The sequence below is a fragment of the Polypterus senegalus genome, chromosome 9, assembly GCF_016835505.1.
Source record: "Polypterus senegalus isolate Bchr_013 chromosome 9, ASM1683550v1, whole genome shotgun sequence".
Classification (NCBI taxonomy): Eukaryota; Metazoa; Chordata; class Cladistia; order Polypteriformes; family Polypteridae; genus Polypterus; species Polypterus senegalus.
In genome coordinates, this window is record NC_053162.1 from 44382150 (window position 1) to 44402202 (window position 20053).

General features: G+C 36.1%; 1 protein-coding gene across 1 annotated transcript in view; it reads left to right on the plus strand.

Moving 5' to 3' along the window:
* The window catches only part of pard6a (par-6 family cell polarity regulator alpha), an 85896-nt gene extending 66659 nt beyond the window's left edge, over positions 1–19237 (plus strand). The window contains exon 3 of the mRNA XM_039763043.1: positions 12402–19237. Within this exon, the coding sequence (XP_039618977.1) occupies positions 12402–13216 (815 nt within the window). The 3' untranslated portion in view covers positions 13217–19237. The remainder of the gene's footprint in view (positions 1–12401) is intronic.
* The last annotated feature ends 816 nt before the right edge of the window (positions 19238–20053 follow it).

The window sequence follows — 20053 nt, forward strand, 5'->3', positions numbered from 1 at the left end:
CATCTGCTGGCTGAAATAGTGAAAGGGTCTAATATGTGTACCAGTGTCAGATAAATCACAAAAACAATATTTTATTGACATTTCTAGTGATCACTCATTGTATTTGTAAATATCTTTCTCTATTAATTTTCAAATAATGGGTAAAGTCCATCCATTCTGGGTACTGTTTTTTCTTAATATTTTTAAGATGTTCAAACCAAGTAAATGAAAAAAAATGGATAGGTGTGTTGCCAAAGTTCAGAGAAAGAATGGAAGGATTGCTTTATTTCTTGAAAACAGAGTAATGGAAAATGTTATGACTGATCATTTCACGTTTTATACGGATATCACTAATAATTGTGAACCATGAAAAGTATAAAATTTAAAATAAAAATATTTTTTCCTTCATTTTGAATTAGTACATTTAGGAAGGGACTGAAATTTGAAGCTTATAGCATAAAAAGCATGAATCATTGGTGCAACTATAAACAAAAATAAACAAGTTATTTCAGACCATGATGATTGATTTTAGTGTGGTTGTCACTTTCCTTTTCCATAGATTTTTCTGTGCTTTGCAAATGGTTGCCATTGATTAAATGTAAACTGTTTTTGTACTGCAGTGCATTAAAGAAATGGGACTGCTAATTCAAGTGTGCTGTCTTATAACTCTTTCTTTGAGATCACAGGCTTAACGAGTATGCTGAGATTTAGTACTATGTTTCCAGTTTTTAAAATAATGTAAACTTTTACTCAAGGTCAATCTCTGTCTTTTGGTAGTTCTGTCATTTTCTAGTAAAGTGTTCCTTAACAATGGCATATATTTTGCTAGCACCCTTTCTTTTAATATTAGCTGAGCTCAAAACATTTTCATAATGTTGTGATGTGAAATTTTGCATACAAGTTGATAAATACAGTATTTTGTATGTCTTTATTTATAACTTTGGCCAAGCACTGTAATGTTAGTGCTACATTAGTGAGAAACATTCATGTTTACCCCCCTTTTAGGAATGGGTCTCTTTGGATTTTACGACAGGGTTTGGGAGAAGTGCCTCAAACCAGTTTGGCAAGTGTTTCTCTACAAAAGTCTCTCTCTCAATCCCCGCAGGAAAGCCAGGTGGCCTAACTGCCAAGCTTTACCTTAGCATATAGTTTGGAGGGCAGGTGTGAAGGTGTTCTGTTCCCTCATTGGTCTGAAGTATGGAATTATGGCTGTTTGGAAATGGCTTGTATCAAAAAGCTTTAAGTACCACGATGACCTACTGGCTCTAGGGGTTGGACAGAAAACCTATAAATTTGCTTGCTTTACCTCACTCTCTCTCTTACCAAACTGATGAAAGACCATCACACATCATGAACTGAAAAGGACAACACAATGAAGAGCACAGCTCAGCAGCCATATTGAGACAGGCAAGCGGCCTGTTCTGAAGAAAGCTGACACCAAAATGATGCCGTAACTAGAGATATTTTAAGTAACTAACAAGTCTGTGTGTCACCTGAAACTACACATCACCATTTATCAGGTTGTATGGTTGCCAGTATTCAAATGTACTTTGCATATTGTTATAATTTATTAATATTATCAATAATACATTGTTTAAATTGTAACTTAACTTCTGTTTGTCTTTTACTACACCTAATTGCCAGAGGTTATAGATGTAGAAGGGAAGGTGGGAAGAAGTTATATACTACAATACCTTATAAACAGTGGTAAGTCTGAGATTTGAAGCATTCGACAAAGGCTACATATTAATAATACAATAGGCGAAAGTAGAGCAATATAATACTCCACCAAGACAAAACACATAACACCCCCAATCCCCCAAAGTCCAACACATTACAAATGATTAAAATACGGTAATTGGATGGTATGGTGCAGCTTGTACTCATGTAGGCTTGCTTTCATGTCTATTAAGTTGGTGGCTCAATTAAGTGAAATATCATGTTTCATTTCCAAAAGTCAAGAAAGAGTGAGGTTTTGCCTTGAATTATAGTTATAAAAGTATATAATGATACATCTGTCAAGAAGCTGCATTTAGATAATTAATTTGTTTTCATTTATGTTACAAAATCAGATATTTTTGTCTAAATTCTCCATATACTGTAAGTACTGTTGAGGAAAATGATCTATTTCTATTTATTTGTATGTGAAGAAGTATGTGAATATTTGTTTTCAGTAACTGATGTTCAGCAAAAACTACAACTAAATGTTTCCAGTAACTTAAATGAATTTAGAAATTTTGGTAATTTTTTTTTTGTATGTACAAATTTAGGAATTTTAAAGATCGAGGTAGAAGTCAAAACACCCAGATAGAGTCTGAAAACAATGTGATTGTAGGTGGTCTCAGATGATATAAAATGTATTGGTCTTACCCTATGGGAAATTCTGCACCTCAGAGAGTGAAGGAAGTAGATCTGGGGGCAACTGGCTAACCTTACAAATTTTGGAAAATTGCAAGTTGTAGCAAACAGTTTACTACAACACTACTACATCCTATGAAGTACTACTTGGACAATATTACACTGTAGAAAGTTGTAAAGTCCAGTGATAATGGGAAGAAAACAGCAATTTGCAAATAAAATGATGCAGAACATTACTACTGTTAGAAGTATAGGTCTTTTATTTAGTGTAATTGCAAAAAATCAAAGGGTCAGTGAGTATGGTGTCCTACACAAGAAGAAGAAACTGATAGGATGAAGGGGAAGATCAGTTTCAGCAACTGAAACAGTATTGGATGCACTAAAATTAGTTTGAAAGTCTTTTGAATATACACAAATAATCCTAGCATTGATGAAAGATGGAAGAATGGCTATTGCTATTTTGACAAAGTTGATGGTAGGTAGCCCTTAAAAAAACAATTGGTTCTTCCTCTGTTCACCCTCACCTCTTGCATGCAAGTTCATGATGCCAGTTTGCCTTATATGTTAGTGACAACATGATCAGCAACACATTCCCCAGTGCCATTTGCTGATCCAAATCAGTATTCTACCTAAGAGTTCATTGGCAGCCATACACCTAGGCCATTACTGCTTAGCAATACAGAAGTGTTTACAAGTTAGTGCTTGCTTTATAGCACCACTTAGCAACTGAGTCAAATCACGAAGGCCAGTTGGTATTGCATCCAGCTGCAGTCTGCAAAAACCTGAGATGGTGTTTCTCTTACAGGTACAGCCTGCTGACACTAGAATGAAATCTAGATTTGAACTGACTGAGCTCATATGGTATTGCCAAAACTGCTTCTTTCTCATTTGCTGACAGAGTAAGCAGACTTGAGGAAACACTACTACATACATTCCACATCATAACTTCATGCAAACCAACTTAACACGCATGCTAATGTTAACACTTTTTGTAAAATTCTTAGCAATAATTATCATAAACTGTAATTAAATTTCCTTATAGTTTATTAAACTAACCTGCCTAGCTTTATAACAAAATATGTTGCTTATTGCTATTTTTTTATTCGGTTTCTTAAAATGAAAATGAGACATGCACTTGTCCTTGGAAGTGATCAGTCAGGATAGGGTGCTTGGGCCAAAGAGAGGGAAGGAGCAGGGGCAGTAGGGTGAGCTACTGTAGACGCATCAGTGTACGTCTCTGTGTTGCATGTCAAATATAAATTCTTGCTTTTGCATATAAAGTGCTTTTTAAATAAGTGTTTAGGGATTTATGTAGTAACACATCCTTGAGGCTGAAATGTTATGAGGGTATGAGAAAATGAAACCCGAACATATAAGACTTAAAAGCACTTGGTGCTACAATTTAATCTACTATCACAGCTTTAAATTAAGACCATCAACCTTATTAATGGAGGTTCACATTATAAATGGCAGGAAAAAAAGGACACAGTGCAGTTTAAGGTTGAGTGACCCTAAATTAATGCTTTGTACAAAGGTAATATACCACCATTAAAAATACTCTGCCTAACATCATGATTACTGAAAAATTCATTTTCTTATTTGGACTCTATAATGTACTAATTGGCTTATATCTGTATTCTTTGAGGGCTGCAGTGGTAGCGCTGCTGCCTCACAGTAAGGAAACCTGGGTTAGCTTCCTGGGTCCACCCTGTGTGGAGTCTGCATGTTCTCTCTCTCTCTGCATAGGTTTCCTCCCACAGTCCAAAGACATGCAGGTTAGGCGTATTGGCGATCCTAAATTGTCCCTAGTGTGTGCTTGATGTGTGGGTGTGTGTGTGTGCGCGCCCTGTGGTAGGCTGGCGCCCTGCCCAGTGTTTGTCCCTGGCCCACCCTGTGTTGGCTGGGATTGGCTCCAGCACACCCCCCTGACCCTGTGTTAGGATATATAGCGGGTTGGATAAAGACTGACTGTATTCTTTAAATACATCACAGATTAAATTGTATTCCACTTTCTTTAGATTAATGTTTCATAGGAAACTAGAGGCCAATTTTAGTTAGTTTTACACTGGGCCAGCATAATTATTTGGCCCTGCTTGAATGGTAGGAGTGATTCAAGCATATGCTTTCAAAATATATGTTGACTGATTTCATTTAAATAATGCCTCTAAGATCTGTCTATTAGTTTTTATCACTGAGGCTGTTTTTGCAGAACTGCTTGGTTTAGAAGAAGTAATTACATTTGCAACATAAAGTGTTTTAGTCCTAATGTCCCATATTTCATTTGACCTCATTTTCTCCTTAATACATCCAAACTTTTTTTTTTTTTTAATATTATATTGATAATAATGTGCATATAGACACACCTGCATTCATCTTATAGCTCACCATTTCACCAGGATATACTGTATACATATACCACTATTTAAACATTGCATGCACTTCTGGTGTTGGATTGTTTAGGGTTTAGGCAAGGAGTGATGTTTTGTTTTGTACTGACTTTGAGGTCTTTCTGGAAAGAATGGATTTATAATCATTGAAAAGTATGATCAAGGTCATCCTTCCAAATGTTGTAGCACACAGTACAGGGGAGGAAGTGGCTTCACTCACCCATTAAATTGAGTGTCATTTCTCATTCAGTAAGGGATATTAAACCATTGGGAGGGGGGTTACTAAATCAGAAATGGAGAGTGCACATCAGAGGCATAGACAAAGATTTTGACAGATGATAATCTCAACAAAAGATATCTCTTTTAAAAACATTATACATTAAAATTTATTTTGTGTACTTACATGGGCCCAATAAAACTGAAAGCAAAACCAACCTGCAATACAGTATATATTTACCTTGACGTCTAAAACCTAATTTTTTTATTAGGTCTTTAAATCTTTATTATTTAAAGACTACTTTGTAATGGAAAATATTTGGTGTAAATAATGCCTGCAAAGACATTAAGGATAAGATAATTCAAGTATGTCCTAAATAAAAACGTCATGGTTTTGTTTTTTTGCTTTGTACCTTGTGTGGCTCCAAGTGGCCCTACAATGTAATAAATGTATGTAGAAAATCGAAGCATTAATGGATAGATGAGTAGATTTTAAGTAAACCTGCATATGCAATAAATAATTATATGCAATATATTTACTAGATTTGTAGAAAGTGAACAACAAACATTTATTTGTCAGAATGAGTTGATTATTGACAAATAACAATGTGGTTTTGTTAAAAAATAATTACAGTCATATGAAGAAGTTTGGGAACCCCTCTCAGCCTGCATAATAATTTACTCTCCTTTCAACACAAAATATAACAGTGGTATGTCTCTCATTTCCCAGGAACATCTGAGTACTGGGGTGTTTTCCAAACAAATATTTGTAGTGAAGCAGTATTTAGTTGTATGAAATTAAATCGGATGTGAAAAACTGGCTGTGCAAAAATTTGGGTACCCTTGTAATTTTGCTGATTTGAATCCAGGTAACTGCTCAATACTGATTACTTGCAACACCAAATTGGTTGGATTAGCTTGTTAAGCCTTGAACCTCATAGACAGGTGTGTCCAATCATGAGAAAAGGTATTTAAGGTGGTCAGTTGCAAGTTGTGCTTCCCTTTGACTCTCCTCTGAAGAGTGACAGCATGGTATCCTCAAAGCAACTCTCAAAAGATCTGAAAACAAAGATTGTTCAGTATCATGGTTTAGGGAAAGGCTACAAAAAGCTATCTCAGAGGTTTAAACTGTCAGTTTCAACTGTAAGGAATGTAATCAGGAAATGGAAGGCCATAGGCACAGTTGCTTTTAAACCCAGGTCTGGCAGGCCAAGAAAAATACAGGACCGTCATATGCGCAGGATTGTGCGAATGGTTACAGGCAACCCACAGATCACCTCCTGCTAGAACATCTTGCTACAGATGTTGTATCTGTACATCATTCTACAATTCAGCGCAATTTACTCAAAGAACATCTGTATGGCAGGGTGATGAGAAAGAAGCCCCTTTGCACTCAGGCCACAAACAGAGTCACTTGTTGTATTCAAATGCTCATTTAGACCAGCCAGATTAATTTTGGAATGAAGTGCTTTGGACTGATGAAACAAAAATTGAGTTATTCGGTCATAACAAACAAGAACAACACCACATTCCAAGAAAAACACCTGCTAACTACTGTCAAATTTGGTGGAGGTTCCATCATGCTGTGGGGCTGTGTGGCTAGTTCAGGGACTAGGGCCCTTGTTAAAGTAGAGGGTTGGATTAATTCAACCCAATATCAACAAATTCTTCAGGATAACGTTCAAGCACCAGTCACAAAGTTGAAGTTATGTAGGGGTTGGATATTCCAGCAAGACAATGACCCAAATCACAGTTCAAAATCTATAAAGGCATTCATGCAGAGGGAGAAGTACACTGTTCTGGAATGGTCATCACAGTCCCCTGACTTGAATATCATCGAAAGTCTATGGGATGATTTGAAGCAGGCTGTTCATGCATGGCAGCCATCAAATTTAACTGAACTGGAAAGATTTTGTATGGAAGAATTGTCAAAAATACCTCAATCCAGAATCCAGACACTCATCAAAGGCTATAGGAGGTGTCTAGAGGCTGTTATATTTGCAAAAGGAGGTTCAACTAAGTGTTGATGTAATATCTCTGTTGGGGTGCCCAAATGTATGCACTTGTCTAATTTTGTTATGATGCATATTACATATTTTCTGTTAATTCAATAAACTTAATGTCCCTGCTGAAAGGCTACTGTTTCCATAAGGTATGTCATATATTAAAAGGACGTTGCTACTTTGAAAGCTCAGCCAATGATAAACAAAAATACAAAGAATTACGAGGGATTCCCATACTTTTTCATATGACTGTATTTCTTGATGAGAGCTTATTCTTTCTCAGAATAAATTTAATTTGGTTAGAAGATTAGATTTGTATCTTTTTTTCAGTGTGAGAGTAAGGTAATTCAACAAAAGGTGAATTTTGTATAACCTTTTTTAATTAATCTTTTTCGGCATGCCAGTAATTGTGGAAGGGACTATATATTTATGAAGAAGTTTATCTTTTTGCTGGTAGACAGCTTTTTGTATATCAGTAATTTGTTCCTTAGGAGAAGCATTAAATCATGAAAGGAATTAATATTGTGACAAACACCCTATTGCTCTGCTGTTAGGACCACAGGAGATGTTGCCAAAGCAACAACTCCGCAGGATCTTTGTGATTTGTCATTGGCTTAATCTCATTGGCTGCTAATGCTCTTTTCTTTCTTACCATTTTCTCTCAGCCTACTGATCAATTTCCATCTCTGGGTTAATCAGGACTCTATCTACTTCTTTATTTCTAGACTATCTTTGAGTTAGGGAAAGGTACTATATAAATAAAATACATTATTATTATTAAATATAATGTTTGTTAAGCTACAATGAATGATGTCATCATTGGACACATATTAAGTTGTGCTGTGCATATCTAGCTGGCCATTTATACAGTTAAAATTACAGTTCAAATGTATATTTTTAAATTATGATTTTCCCTTGACATTATCTATAATTAGTTGCTCATTATAGTGACTTCTCTCCCCAGTAAGCTTGTGTAAACATAACAGTGTAAGTCAGTACTCCATTTTCTTCTAATGTTCACTATCTAATGTAGATAGTGCCCAAATAAATTTTAGCAAAACATGCCCAGTACTATCTTAAATATGGGATGATGGCATCACATTGACTTTCTGTATCCTTTCACTAAAACATCTTCCCATGCCCCTTGGACTAGGAGGTATTAAAATAAAATATTCAGAAGACAAAAATAGTACCAGGGAAAATTACAGTAAAAATTATCCTGTCCACATATGACATTCTTTTAAATATGTGAATTAATTTACTGAAATACAAGTCAGATTACTATGAAGGGTATTTTGGAATGTTTGCAATAATATAAAACTGGTCTCTGGACTTTTGGCCTTTATTTAGTAAAACCGTTTTGTACATTAGGTTTATCTTGATGCTGTCTCTTACTGTTACTATATTACTGAATATTTTTGTGAGACATTTTTCTGCATTGCATAACTAATGTTATATTTTTGTGACAAGATACTTTTTTTGTTTTCTTTAATCACGTTTTCGTCAAAGTTAGCATGTCACACTTTTGAATGTGCACATAACATCTGTGCTTTGCTGCAGCTGGCTAAAAAGCTATATGACAGTGGTTATTAACATTTTTCTGAATGCAACCCCATTTTATTTACTTGTGCTCCAGTAGCTTGACCATAATACAATCCTTCTTGTGGTTTTGAGTAGTAATTTGGATTTTGGTGAGAATGGAGGCATCACAGTTTTCACTTAGTGATGGATGTACAAAGGACACTCCAATAAAGAATTTGTGTCTATAGAACACTGAAATACACTTCTTGAACAGCCGGCATACATCCTTTTTTAATAATAGTTAGTGACATTTTTAACACTAGAATTACCAGAGCCACTGGAACAACTTGTAAATCCAGCCCACCTTAAATCCCTTTGCACCTCACTGTCAGCGTCTTTTATCTTCTAAATGTGTCGATAAGCCTAAGCGGCAAACAGCCTGCTATACCGTCTACAACAATATGTGTAAACACATTGTTAAAACAGAAACGTTTTTCATGTTTTAGTACATAACAAAATGTAGACACGAACTGTATAATGTGTGAAGGCTGATGGCCAAATATCAAATAAACACTTTCACAAAAGGTGCAAGAACAATATGACAACTTCCATGGTGTAGCGGTAAGATCCACGGACTTATAATCCGTGCTCCCCAGCAAATTTACCTCTTTGAGTAGTGAGCTGCTCTTATTGTTAATATTATACAATAAAAAACATACATATGATTTGTGTCTGTACCAGCCAGTGTAAATTTATACTACTTGTAAAAGTTAGCATATTTTTTTTTTTTTTTTTACTTCTCTCAGTCACGATCACAATACAACACCCACCCCTGCCCCAGATCTGACACGGTTACTTTTTATCTGAAACTGGGAATAACTGTAGATGTGAGTGGTGTTTTGAGACAATGGAACTGGAAATTCTGTGATCTGGAGGGATAAAAGCCGACAAACGCTGGTGAATCTAACTTCTTTGTATCTCACCATCACTTGATTTTTTTTTTATTCAGTTTTATTGAGTGTTCCTGCTCACGTTGAATTAGTGTGCACCTTATGGTCCATGATGGCAAAGTGTACATTGCAACAGGTACACATGTCGTTTAAAAAGGACGGTCCTTGCGTGTGTGTGAACTGTTAACATTTGAATTTGATGATTGAATATAGCAGGCAGAACTTACCTCTCTGTACTATTCTTTCCTCTGCATGTCCTGGAGTACAAAAGAAACACCACCATACAGCAACATGTGGGGACTTGCAAAATCTGGAAAAAAAGGTGGAGGGGGCGGTTGTAAGTATTGTGATCGTGACTGAGAGAATAAAAGTGAAAAAAAATTACAAGTACTATAAATGTACACCTACACTTACAGACAAAAAACAATTATATGTGTTTATTGTATAATATTAAAAATAAGAGCAGCTCATTACTGAAAACGGTAAAGATAGGAGGCAGTCAGGATCGAACCAGGGGCTCTTGAGTACATGTCAGCAATTCTTACTGCTATGCCACGGAAGCTGTTGTATTGTCCTTGAACCTTTTATGAAAGTGTTTTTTTGATCTTTGGACTTCAGGCTTCACACATTATATACTTTATGCCTACATTTTTTGATTTATTACTAAAATATGAAAAATGTTTTTGTTTTAACAATGTGTTTACACAGATTATTTTAGAAACGGAACACACGTGAAATGCACGTGTTCCAATAACAATTTATTATTTCCACTCTAAAACTCCAGCACTTCATTCCCAGATAATCAAGGCATGTGCTGGTTGACATTTTTGCACGTTCTGCGGCGGTGGGGGGGATGGAATAGTAGGCTGCTTGTCTTTAACAGCACATTTACAGGACAAATGACTGTGACGGAGAGGTGTGAAGGGATTTAAGGTGGGCCGGATTTACGAGTTTTTTTCGTAGGCTATGGTAATTCTGTGTTAAAGTATAAAATTACCCACTTCCAAAGTGTTTTCTCCAAGGTGTTAAACTTGATTGCATATATTTTGCAATTAATGGTTCAGTTGTATGTAGTTATTTTCATCTGAAGAAAAAAGAAATTTAAAAACCAGGCAATGGTATGACATAAAGCCAGGTAAATTAGATTACAAGAAAATTCACATATTGTATGAATGATAGTGACGTTACTGAGAAGAGCTTATCGATGAAGTTTTGATAAGTCTAAATATATGAACAGTGCACTTTCATATTCAACTGTTATGACTAGTGTTATTTTAAAAGGTTTAAAATGTATTTTTATTTCTATTTATTCTACTTATTCTTAATGAGTTATTTTTTTAAGTTGTGCTCTTGAGCCTTATTTTATCGCTTGTTTAAAGGCATTAAAACATTTCAAAGGTTATAGTTTGTGATGCAATGGACTCGATGTTTATCTATGGTTGATTTGTGACTTATATCTGATGTTGCCAAGATTGGTCCAGTTCCTTGTGACCATATATCTTGAGATAGGTAGGCAGATGGGTTATGTTGTGTGTGTTTATAATCAGTTGTTGATCAAAATATGTACTGTATACTTAGAGTAAAAGGTAATATGAAAATGTTTGTCAAAAGGTAATGAGATATTATTAAAATAAAAAAAAACATACCATGGATGTAGAATTCTATTCTTCCAGAGCAAAAAGTACTGGTAGTCCCCAGGTTATGGACATCCGACCAACGACTTACGAACAGGGCCACAGCTGTGATGCATGCGCCTCAGTAACTGCTGCTTCGTCATCTTCGGTCTGGGGATGCTGCAAGCGGTGGCTGGACGGAGGCTGGAGGGGGGCCATTTTGCTGCTTGCGCAGTGTAGTGTCACTTGGGCGGCTCCTGGCAGCAAACGGTGACCTGTGGTCCATAGTCACCGGAGCCACAGTTAATGCTTGTGTGCAAGATGGAGGCTTAATGGGGCGGTTCGCTGCGCGTCCACTACGCCGCCGCAGCTACTGCTCCTGACTGCACGCAGGCTGAATGGAATGGAGGGGGGGTGTTTTAATGCCCGCCCACCACACACTGCTGCCCTGTTCATTCTTGGTGTGCGGCTGGTACTGCTGCAAGTGGTGACCTGGCTGTGGCTGAACGGAGGCCATTGAGGGTGAATATGGCGGCAGGGGGGGTAGCATTATAATGTGCCTCTGCTGGCTGCCTGTTGAATGGGGGTGGTAGCGGGCAATTCACTACCCGCCTTTGGCTGCACCGTGTTTGTTGTTGGTGGGCGGACGCTGCAGGCAGCATACTGTAGTGGAGGTGACTGTCTGGTGGGCGGGTGGTAAACCACCCCACACTGCCCCCAGTCATTCTCAATAGCAAGCCTGCTTGTACTGTTACGCACATAGCAGGAAGTTGTCTGTTGTCAGTACACCAGATGTGCTGACGAGGGGTTCCTTCCTGCTGTGATAGCATGTACAGTGCTGTGCAGAAGAGCTCATCTTAACTTTTTGTCTTCACCCTTCAAGAATGTCTCTGAAACACAAATGTGATGCAAGTGCTGGTGATACAGTAAAGAAGAGAAAAACCATCACCATTGAAAATAAAGTAGAAATAATAAAAAGGTCAGAGAGAGGTGAAACTCCACTATTCATCGGCAGAGCACTCGGTTTCAGTCGGTCAACAATAGCATTTATTAAAATAATGTACCTCTACCGACTTACATACAAATTCAACTTAAGTACAAACCTACAGTTCCTATCTCGTACGCAACCCGGGGACTGCCTGTACTTAAATAATAATTTTGCCCATTTTACAGGTACTATACACAACTTTCTTATATTGGAGGTAATAGTATTTAAAGAAAGAATTGTTGTACATTTACTGTACCTTGATAAGACAAAGAAAAATGAACCTCAAGAACAACTAATGTTGTATTCATTCATGTTATACATTTTTTTAGTGCATTAAATGGAAATGTGATATAATGTGATAATAACACTGTGTTTATTTGTTTCAGCTGAAGCAGACATAGGACTTTTCCCATATGGATCTCTCCCACGTAAAAAGAAGGGGCTTCATGGCCTTCGTCCAGTTCACAAGTCAAAGCCACACCTTCCTATCGGATTACCACAAGACTTCAGACAGATCTCTTCCATTATTGACGTAGATATTCTTCCAGAGACACATCGTCGTGTCCGTTTACACAAACATGGCACTGATATGCCTTTAGGCTTTTACATTCGAGATGGAGTAAGTGTGCGGGTCACACCCCAAGGATTGGAGAAGGTGCCAGGTGTCTTCATATCCCGATTGGTTAAAGGTGGGCTAGCTGAGAGTACAGGCCTACTAGCTGTAAATGATGAGATCTTGGAGGTGAATGGAATTGATGTTGTGGGAAAATCCCTGGATCAAGTGACAGACATGATGGTGGCTAATAGCCACAATTTGATTGTGACTGTGAAGCCAGCAAATCAACGGAACAATGTGGTACGTAGTAGCAAGGCATCAGGCAGTTCTGGTTTCTCAAGTGACTCAACTCCCAGCCCAGCGTCCCATTATATCAGTAACTGCAGTACACATGAAGGAGAGAGTGATGATGAGGGAGACTTGATCATTGAGAATGACAGCTTACCACCATACCTTGCATCAGGTTTTATGGATGGTGACCATCAGAGTCTCCTTCAGCACTTTCAGCAAAGTTTTTCTCTTCATAGTTCACTCTCTGACAGCAAAGCCTCACTGAGCTCCACAAACACTCACAATGGGAGCCCCAGCAAATTTAGCACCAGTCAGGAGAGTATGAGAGAAGATGGCAATATTCTTACCCTCTAACAAACTGGATTATCATGCCTGAAAAGAAAGACTGACTGTGCCCTTTTTAGGAGATTGCATTGAGATGACCTGTTCTGTCAAAGCTAGAGAATACATCAAGCAGTTTTTTGTCTCTTCCAAAATAAGAAAACTTAATCAACAACCAGAATATTTAAACCCCAAAATCAATGGCTTGTTAATTTTTGGGGATGCATCCTTGAAGGACTACAAGAGAAATGTTTCTTAGTCCTTCAACAATCATGATTGGTGTCCTAACATCACACTTTTTTTTTTTTTTTGACCATTCACAAATTATTGTCAAAGTGGTGTTTATGATTTGGGGAGACTACAAGAAACCTTGAGTTCTAAATTTTTGTACTTGATACTGTTCTGTGGGGTTTTATTTCTTTTCTCCAGCCAGACAAGACCACTAGTGACTAAGCCTTAATTTTGATTGTACAGCCATTCTGTAAACATGTTTGACACCATTGCTTTTATATAGTTAAAGTTAGGCTAAGTTATAGACAGGTGAAGCATGATGTTTCACATCTCTGACATATAAATCACTACTCATTTTAATCTGTAGTACTTTGACCAACATTTACATAAGTCTGTGCTTGTCCCTGTCTTACACCAAAGGCTGCTGGGATAGGCCCTGATTCCCTGTGTATGTCTGTAATGGAAAATGCTTGCCAGGTAAATGAATATATAAATAAACACACAGTATGTGTGCTTACTCAAGCAAACTGGATAGGCTTTTATCTTAGCTGTATGCAAATTATGCCCCACAGTTTTATTATATTTATGAAAATGTTTTGTCCTGTAAGTTGTCATTGAAATATATTCCTTTTATTAGGTACAGTATATTCTATATATTTATACATATAAAATAACAAACATAATAACTGGTACTGCCATCATGGATAGTCTTAGCTCATTCATATACTTATTGCTTTATTCTAATCTATTGGCGTGGTTTGAATTTGAGAAGTAATAAAATATAAGAAAGCACACAAATAATTGGCACGCTAGTCTGCTTTACAATGTTTTCCCACTGCTTAGCTATAAATTAGTCAAGTTTGATTTAGGTTCAGACACTCACATTTCAAGATGAAATGTTATTTTTATATTCATATTCCGACAATAACATTTGTTAAATCTTGATTTAATATTAATTTCTATGATCATCATTTTAATTATGCATTTTGCTTGCTGAATGCCCAAAATAAGAACAATATATAAAATGCTATTTGATATTAAAACTGAATTTGGAGATTTTTTCAAAGATTTATTGATGCTGATTAATTATTTGCAGTTTCTTTTAATTTTAATGGTTTAATTTTATACATTTTCTAATAGTTTGAGATAGGGGCTGGCTTCCAGGATTACACAAACACAGTATGAAGAGATTTCCTTGTTTAAGATAATGCATATATAAAATATTATAACAGACAACCTTAGTGTAATACCCTAACTCTGCTTTACAAAGTTTTGCGCTACTTGTCTTTTATAAAGGGCATATGGCTTTAATTTCTAGAAATCCCTAGGCATTACCATGTCATGGCCCCTAGCAGGCATATGAGCACAACTGCCCCAAGAAACCACCCTTTCAGTTATATGCACATGCATCAGAGTCTATATTCTCACAGTCTAGGGCTTTCCTTGAATAGGCTGTCCAATTTGGATTTTCCTCTGTTTCTGCAAACCTCGATAAAAGGAAATTTAATATATACAGAAAACATAATTTAGTGTTTTTTCCTGGTTGAAAGGCAAAGAAAGTCTGATATAAAGTGATTTGCATGTCAGAGATAACTGCTAGGGCACTAACTTCTTTTTCCAGAGATATATGAAATGTTTCTGAAATAATATATAGGTTACCGATATAGTTTTTAAAGTGTTAGATAGGATAATACTAATGTTCCACAAATATGTAAAAAAAAGGCTGTGCTACTTTAAAGTAAAGGAAACAATGCTCTATGCAGAGGGGTTCATCCTGCAAAACAGTGAGGTTTACTGTTGTTCCCTGTTCATTAACATTACAAAGGACCTACAATACAGTAAAACTTTTATCATAATTGTGGACATCACAAGGCGTATATCAGACATTTTGTGACTGACAGTTGGATTTGAGCATTTGTGTTGTATTTGTTAGAAGGGCTGGACAAAATGGCCTGCAAAGCACTTTCTGTCATTCCAGATCTTACCAAGAATTTTATTTGCTACCTCTTTTTACTCACAAGGATCAGGTATGGTGTATGTTACAGCCTCTGAAATACTGTTTGTGAGGCCTTCTTACAATGGATGTTGGCTTCAAATGGTACACTGCACTGCAAAAATGTATTTTGCACAAGTTTTAAATGAAAGCTTTTGCACCATTTTTTCTTTGGTTCAAAGTGTATGGGCACATTACAGATCTCAAAATGTAAGTGACATTTGAATACACTTATGGATAAAATCCTTAACAAGGACAAATACAGCTGCTGATGTGTACTCCTGTTTAAAGAAGAATTTTAATGAAGGAATATATTTTTTTGTTCATCAAAATATTTTTTTGTTTATAACTGGAACCTCGACTATCTGATCCTTTTTTTTTTTTCGTTTCTCCTTTGCAAATTTACAACCACTTTTTTCATTTTCCAATTACTGATTGGTGAAATCTTTGTCAAAACTGGTTTTATATACTGCTGTCTCATGAGTTGTTCTTGCAAAAGAAAAATTTTAGACTACCAGTACAGACTTTCTGTTGCCAGTTGCCTAATATGAGTTTCCCTAAATTAATGTGGAGTTGAAATCTAATATAAAAACATAATCTTGCATTAGATTTACACAAGAGTGCTGCTGATTTGTAGATATTTGATTCTGGGTTAAAAATTTACCCCATTCACCCCTGAGTGGAATTTGCACATTCAATCCATTTTCCCATTGTTTTCTCTGCAACAGCTTGATTTTCCTCCTCTTTCACTCCAATGATATGTGTATGTGGTTAATATTACCCTGTGATGGAAAGTCATCCTGTCTAACGTTGCCTTGGAAAATTAATGTATTGATTTGCATGATGCACATATGTATTCTGAGTGACTTGCAAGGCAATAAAAATGCCCAATTTATATACACACAACTGATGGCAAGACATTCAAGAACTTAAGTTGACACTTTTCATACAGTTTGAACATTAAATGGAAAGTTATAGTGATAAGCCTTGGGACTGTTTGTATGTATGTGTCTACCTTTTGAATGTTTCTTCCCATCAAAACACAAACTGTGCAGCACATGGGTGGACAACAGCTATTCATTTGCTGGACAGTTTCTGTTTTTTCTTGGTTTTGTCCTAAAATTGATCTGAGAGCTTCCATTGGTGTATAAATGGGTAAAAAGTTAATTGGGCTTAGGGTTATTAGTTTGGACTTGACTCTGGTTAGCAGCCAAATACTAAATCAATTTTTAAATGATTTGTTTAATTTTTGAGTCAAAGTTTTGTATTATAATATTAATACAACTTGTGCAGTACAGATTTAACCTTGAAGCCATTACAGCACAAAGCCTGGCAGATTACTGACTTTTATCACTACTGTCTATCCGAAAATATTAGTTTTGAGCAAAACCTATCCATTCCCTCCATCCTTCAAATTCCCCACTTTGATTTACTGTATTTCCACAAAGGTTTGGCCAACATGAGACTTGTACTGGCTAGTCAATCTTGTTTTTTATTATTAAAAACCAGACCTCTAGGTGATATCGTTATGGGGCTCATTGGGAGAATAAACTTTGCTAAAGCACAATTGCATACTTATGGGAGGTGATATACTGATTTTCTTGTTTTTATTTGTAACTATGAGTTTTACGTTTGCACATGCTGGAGTATGTCACTAGGTCTCATTTACATTCTTTTTTTTCTGCATTCTTCAAATTGTTTTGTTTTTTTCACCAAGATTGTTTAATTACCAGTAAATAATCAGATTCTCAATTCCTATAATATTTACAAGTTTTTCCAACTTTATAACGCATTTATAACTAAGATAAAGTCACCATGCCCTTGACTATAAACGCCAGGGCTATTAAGACCTGTCCTTTTGGGTACTTGAATGGTCTGTTTGGAGGGACCATGCTAATTCAATGATATTACATCCACCAGATTTAACAAAAGCTATTGGGAGTGCAAGACAGGACAAAGGCAGACACTTTATAGAGGTTCAGAATGTTAACTTTACTTCTGAAGAGACTCTGTAAAGTAAAAAATGCCATACGGTGCAGTGTATCTGCAATATTATAAACTGTGACTTATCATAATGCACACAATATTTAAGATATTCTAACAGAAATGTTAAGGCGAGCCAAGAATATAACTTTTTATTTTCTTTTTACTGTGATGTCTCCATTTAGAAACCCAGAGTTTGCTCAACTGTTATGTAACATAAGAGATATCTAGGGAAGTGGTACAGACTAAACATTCTACATCAGCTATCTTAATCCTGCTGTTTGCTGTATCTTTATTTTGCTGAAACTGCAATGAAATGCATAATATACTGTATAATGTATTTCAGATATGAAGCCTATCATGTTTCCGTTTCTTTTTTCCTTTTTGAAAAATTGGGTATGAAGGTTTAGTATATGAAAGGGGTAGAACTCTGAGAATTTCCTCCTACCCCGTTATATAATTTACAACCATCTAATATGGTCTGAAGTTTAAATAATGCTTGTTTTAGCACAGTTGTCTGCTTAATGCAGGGGTTCTCCATTCCAGTCCTGGATAGTTCCACTGGTTTCAAGTCATCGTCCCAATCAATTTCTTACTGAGAGACTTTTTTTTTTTTCCCTAATTCTGAGATTAAGTAAATTCTGATTTACTAGTTTCTGGGATTCCCAGATATTAGAGGGACTCAATCTCAGTCCTGGGTGAGCATGGTAGTTACAGGTTTACATTGCAAACAGTCAGTTTGAAGGTGATTGAGGACACGGCTTGTAGTGAAAATCTTTATTTTTGGGACTGAGATGCCGATACTGAGCTATTCTGGCTTAAAAAATAATGTGGTCTTTACCCAGCCTCTTGACATCAGCCATAGGGCTTGCCTTGATCTTGCCTTGATGCTCCATACTTGTACGATCTATTAAAACATGCAGAAATTCTTAAATGGCTTACATAAAAGACGTTTGTGTTGTGGCAGTGATGCTTGTGTCCTTGGTCCGTTTGCCATTAATTCAGATTGTGGAAGTACCAACAAAAAGTATGCTGAACAGCAGGATTCTTCCTCTTATGTGCTGCATAGGACATAGAAATCAAAAAATGGTTCTTGATAATAAATTTGCTTAATCTAATTGCAGAGAGACCTGTGGGTTATATTGAAGACAACATAAAAAATGTTTTAAAATATGATTTATTGATCTTAAGTCTAACTTAGCTGACTTTTAACTTCCACATTTCCAAGCTTAACTGATCATGTAAATTTGACTTGTCTTCAAAACATTTACTTTTGATGGTGTAAAGGGTATATTTTAGAGTCACAAGCTTCTGTCATTGCATTCACATTTCACATCAAGAGAGCTCAATGGGCAATTTTAATAAATAAAAAGTTGGGCACAGAATCCAGTCTACATGACAGAGGGTTGGTACTCTTCAGGCTGACAAAGAGACACACTAATCCTCAGAACTTGATGTCAAACACCAAGAGCAGTACGCTCTAATCTTTAACTGAGGCTTGTCTTAAGCCCGACTTGTATTTAACTATAGACTTTTTTTAGGTAAACGTACATTATATATGTGTACAAAACAATGAAGGGAAATTTTTATTACCATGGGAGATTTTCTATAAGACGTTTTATATATTAAAATATGGACAGTATTTTTTCATATTCTTGTACTTTTTTGTATATGAGAATTCCTTGACGTCTCTGTATCCATCATGATTTGGAGGGATAGGAGGGGAAATCAAGACAAATTTATAATATATTACTGAATCAAAGGGTTCTGGGTGTAAAATACTGTGAATGTTATACATGTAACCTGATTATAAAATATTATCTAAGAAAATAAAGATGATGCTTAAAGCAGTTGTTTGTTTTGGTTTGTGATCTGAAAGATGGGATCATTTATTTTTAAAAAATTGCATCTAATGGTCCATATACAGCTGTTGACAATATGGCCCCATAAAATCGAAACTCTGCAGTGCTGGCAGTCTTTAAATGCACAGTGCACCAAATATACCTCTGTAATGGAACTATAACCCTATGCCAGTCAAATGGCAACCTAGTATGATGCTCCCAACCATGCAAAGAAAGTAAAGGTATGATGGCCATAGTTTGACGGAATTAAACCATCCACTCATTGTATTCTTTCCCACCATACTGTATTTGATTTTTAAAAATGTCAATTGCGTGTTTTTCAGTTGTGCTTTTTGAAATTATATGTGCTTCTGTGTAACCAGTATTCAGTCTGCAGCCGTTTAAATTATATTTTAGCAAAGGTACGGCAGGCATTTATAGCCTGCACACAATGTGTATGATTTTTGAAGTGTTTGAAATCTCTACTTTAGTAGCGTTTTTGGTGAGTAAATCAAACTAAGAGTTTGGACTTTATATGAAGTTAAAAGCTACAGTTGAGCTAAACACCAGTATCCTTCATTATCAAAGAGGCACCTATAATATGCATAGCCTTTTTTGATTTTTTAGGAAATACTAAGTCTTTATTGTGCCTTCACACAAAGCCTTCTGATAAAGCTATCTGCACCCACTCCTTTGTTTTTAAAGTAGTTGTTATCCTCTTGGACATTTCTTGTTCCTTCTATTTAATTGCAGCTTTCAGGTAAGATGCTGAGGCAGAATTTTCAAACAAGCTGCTAAAAAAATGTCTGGTACCATAAATAC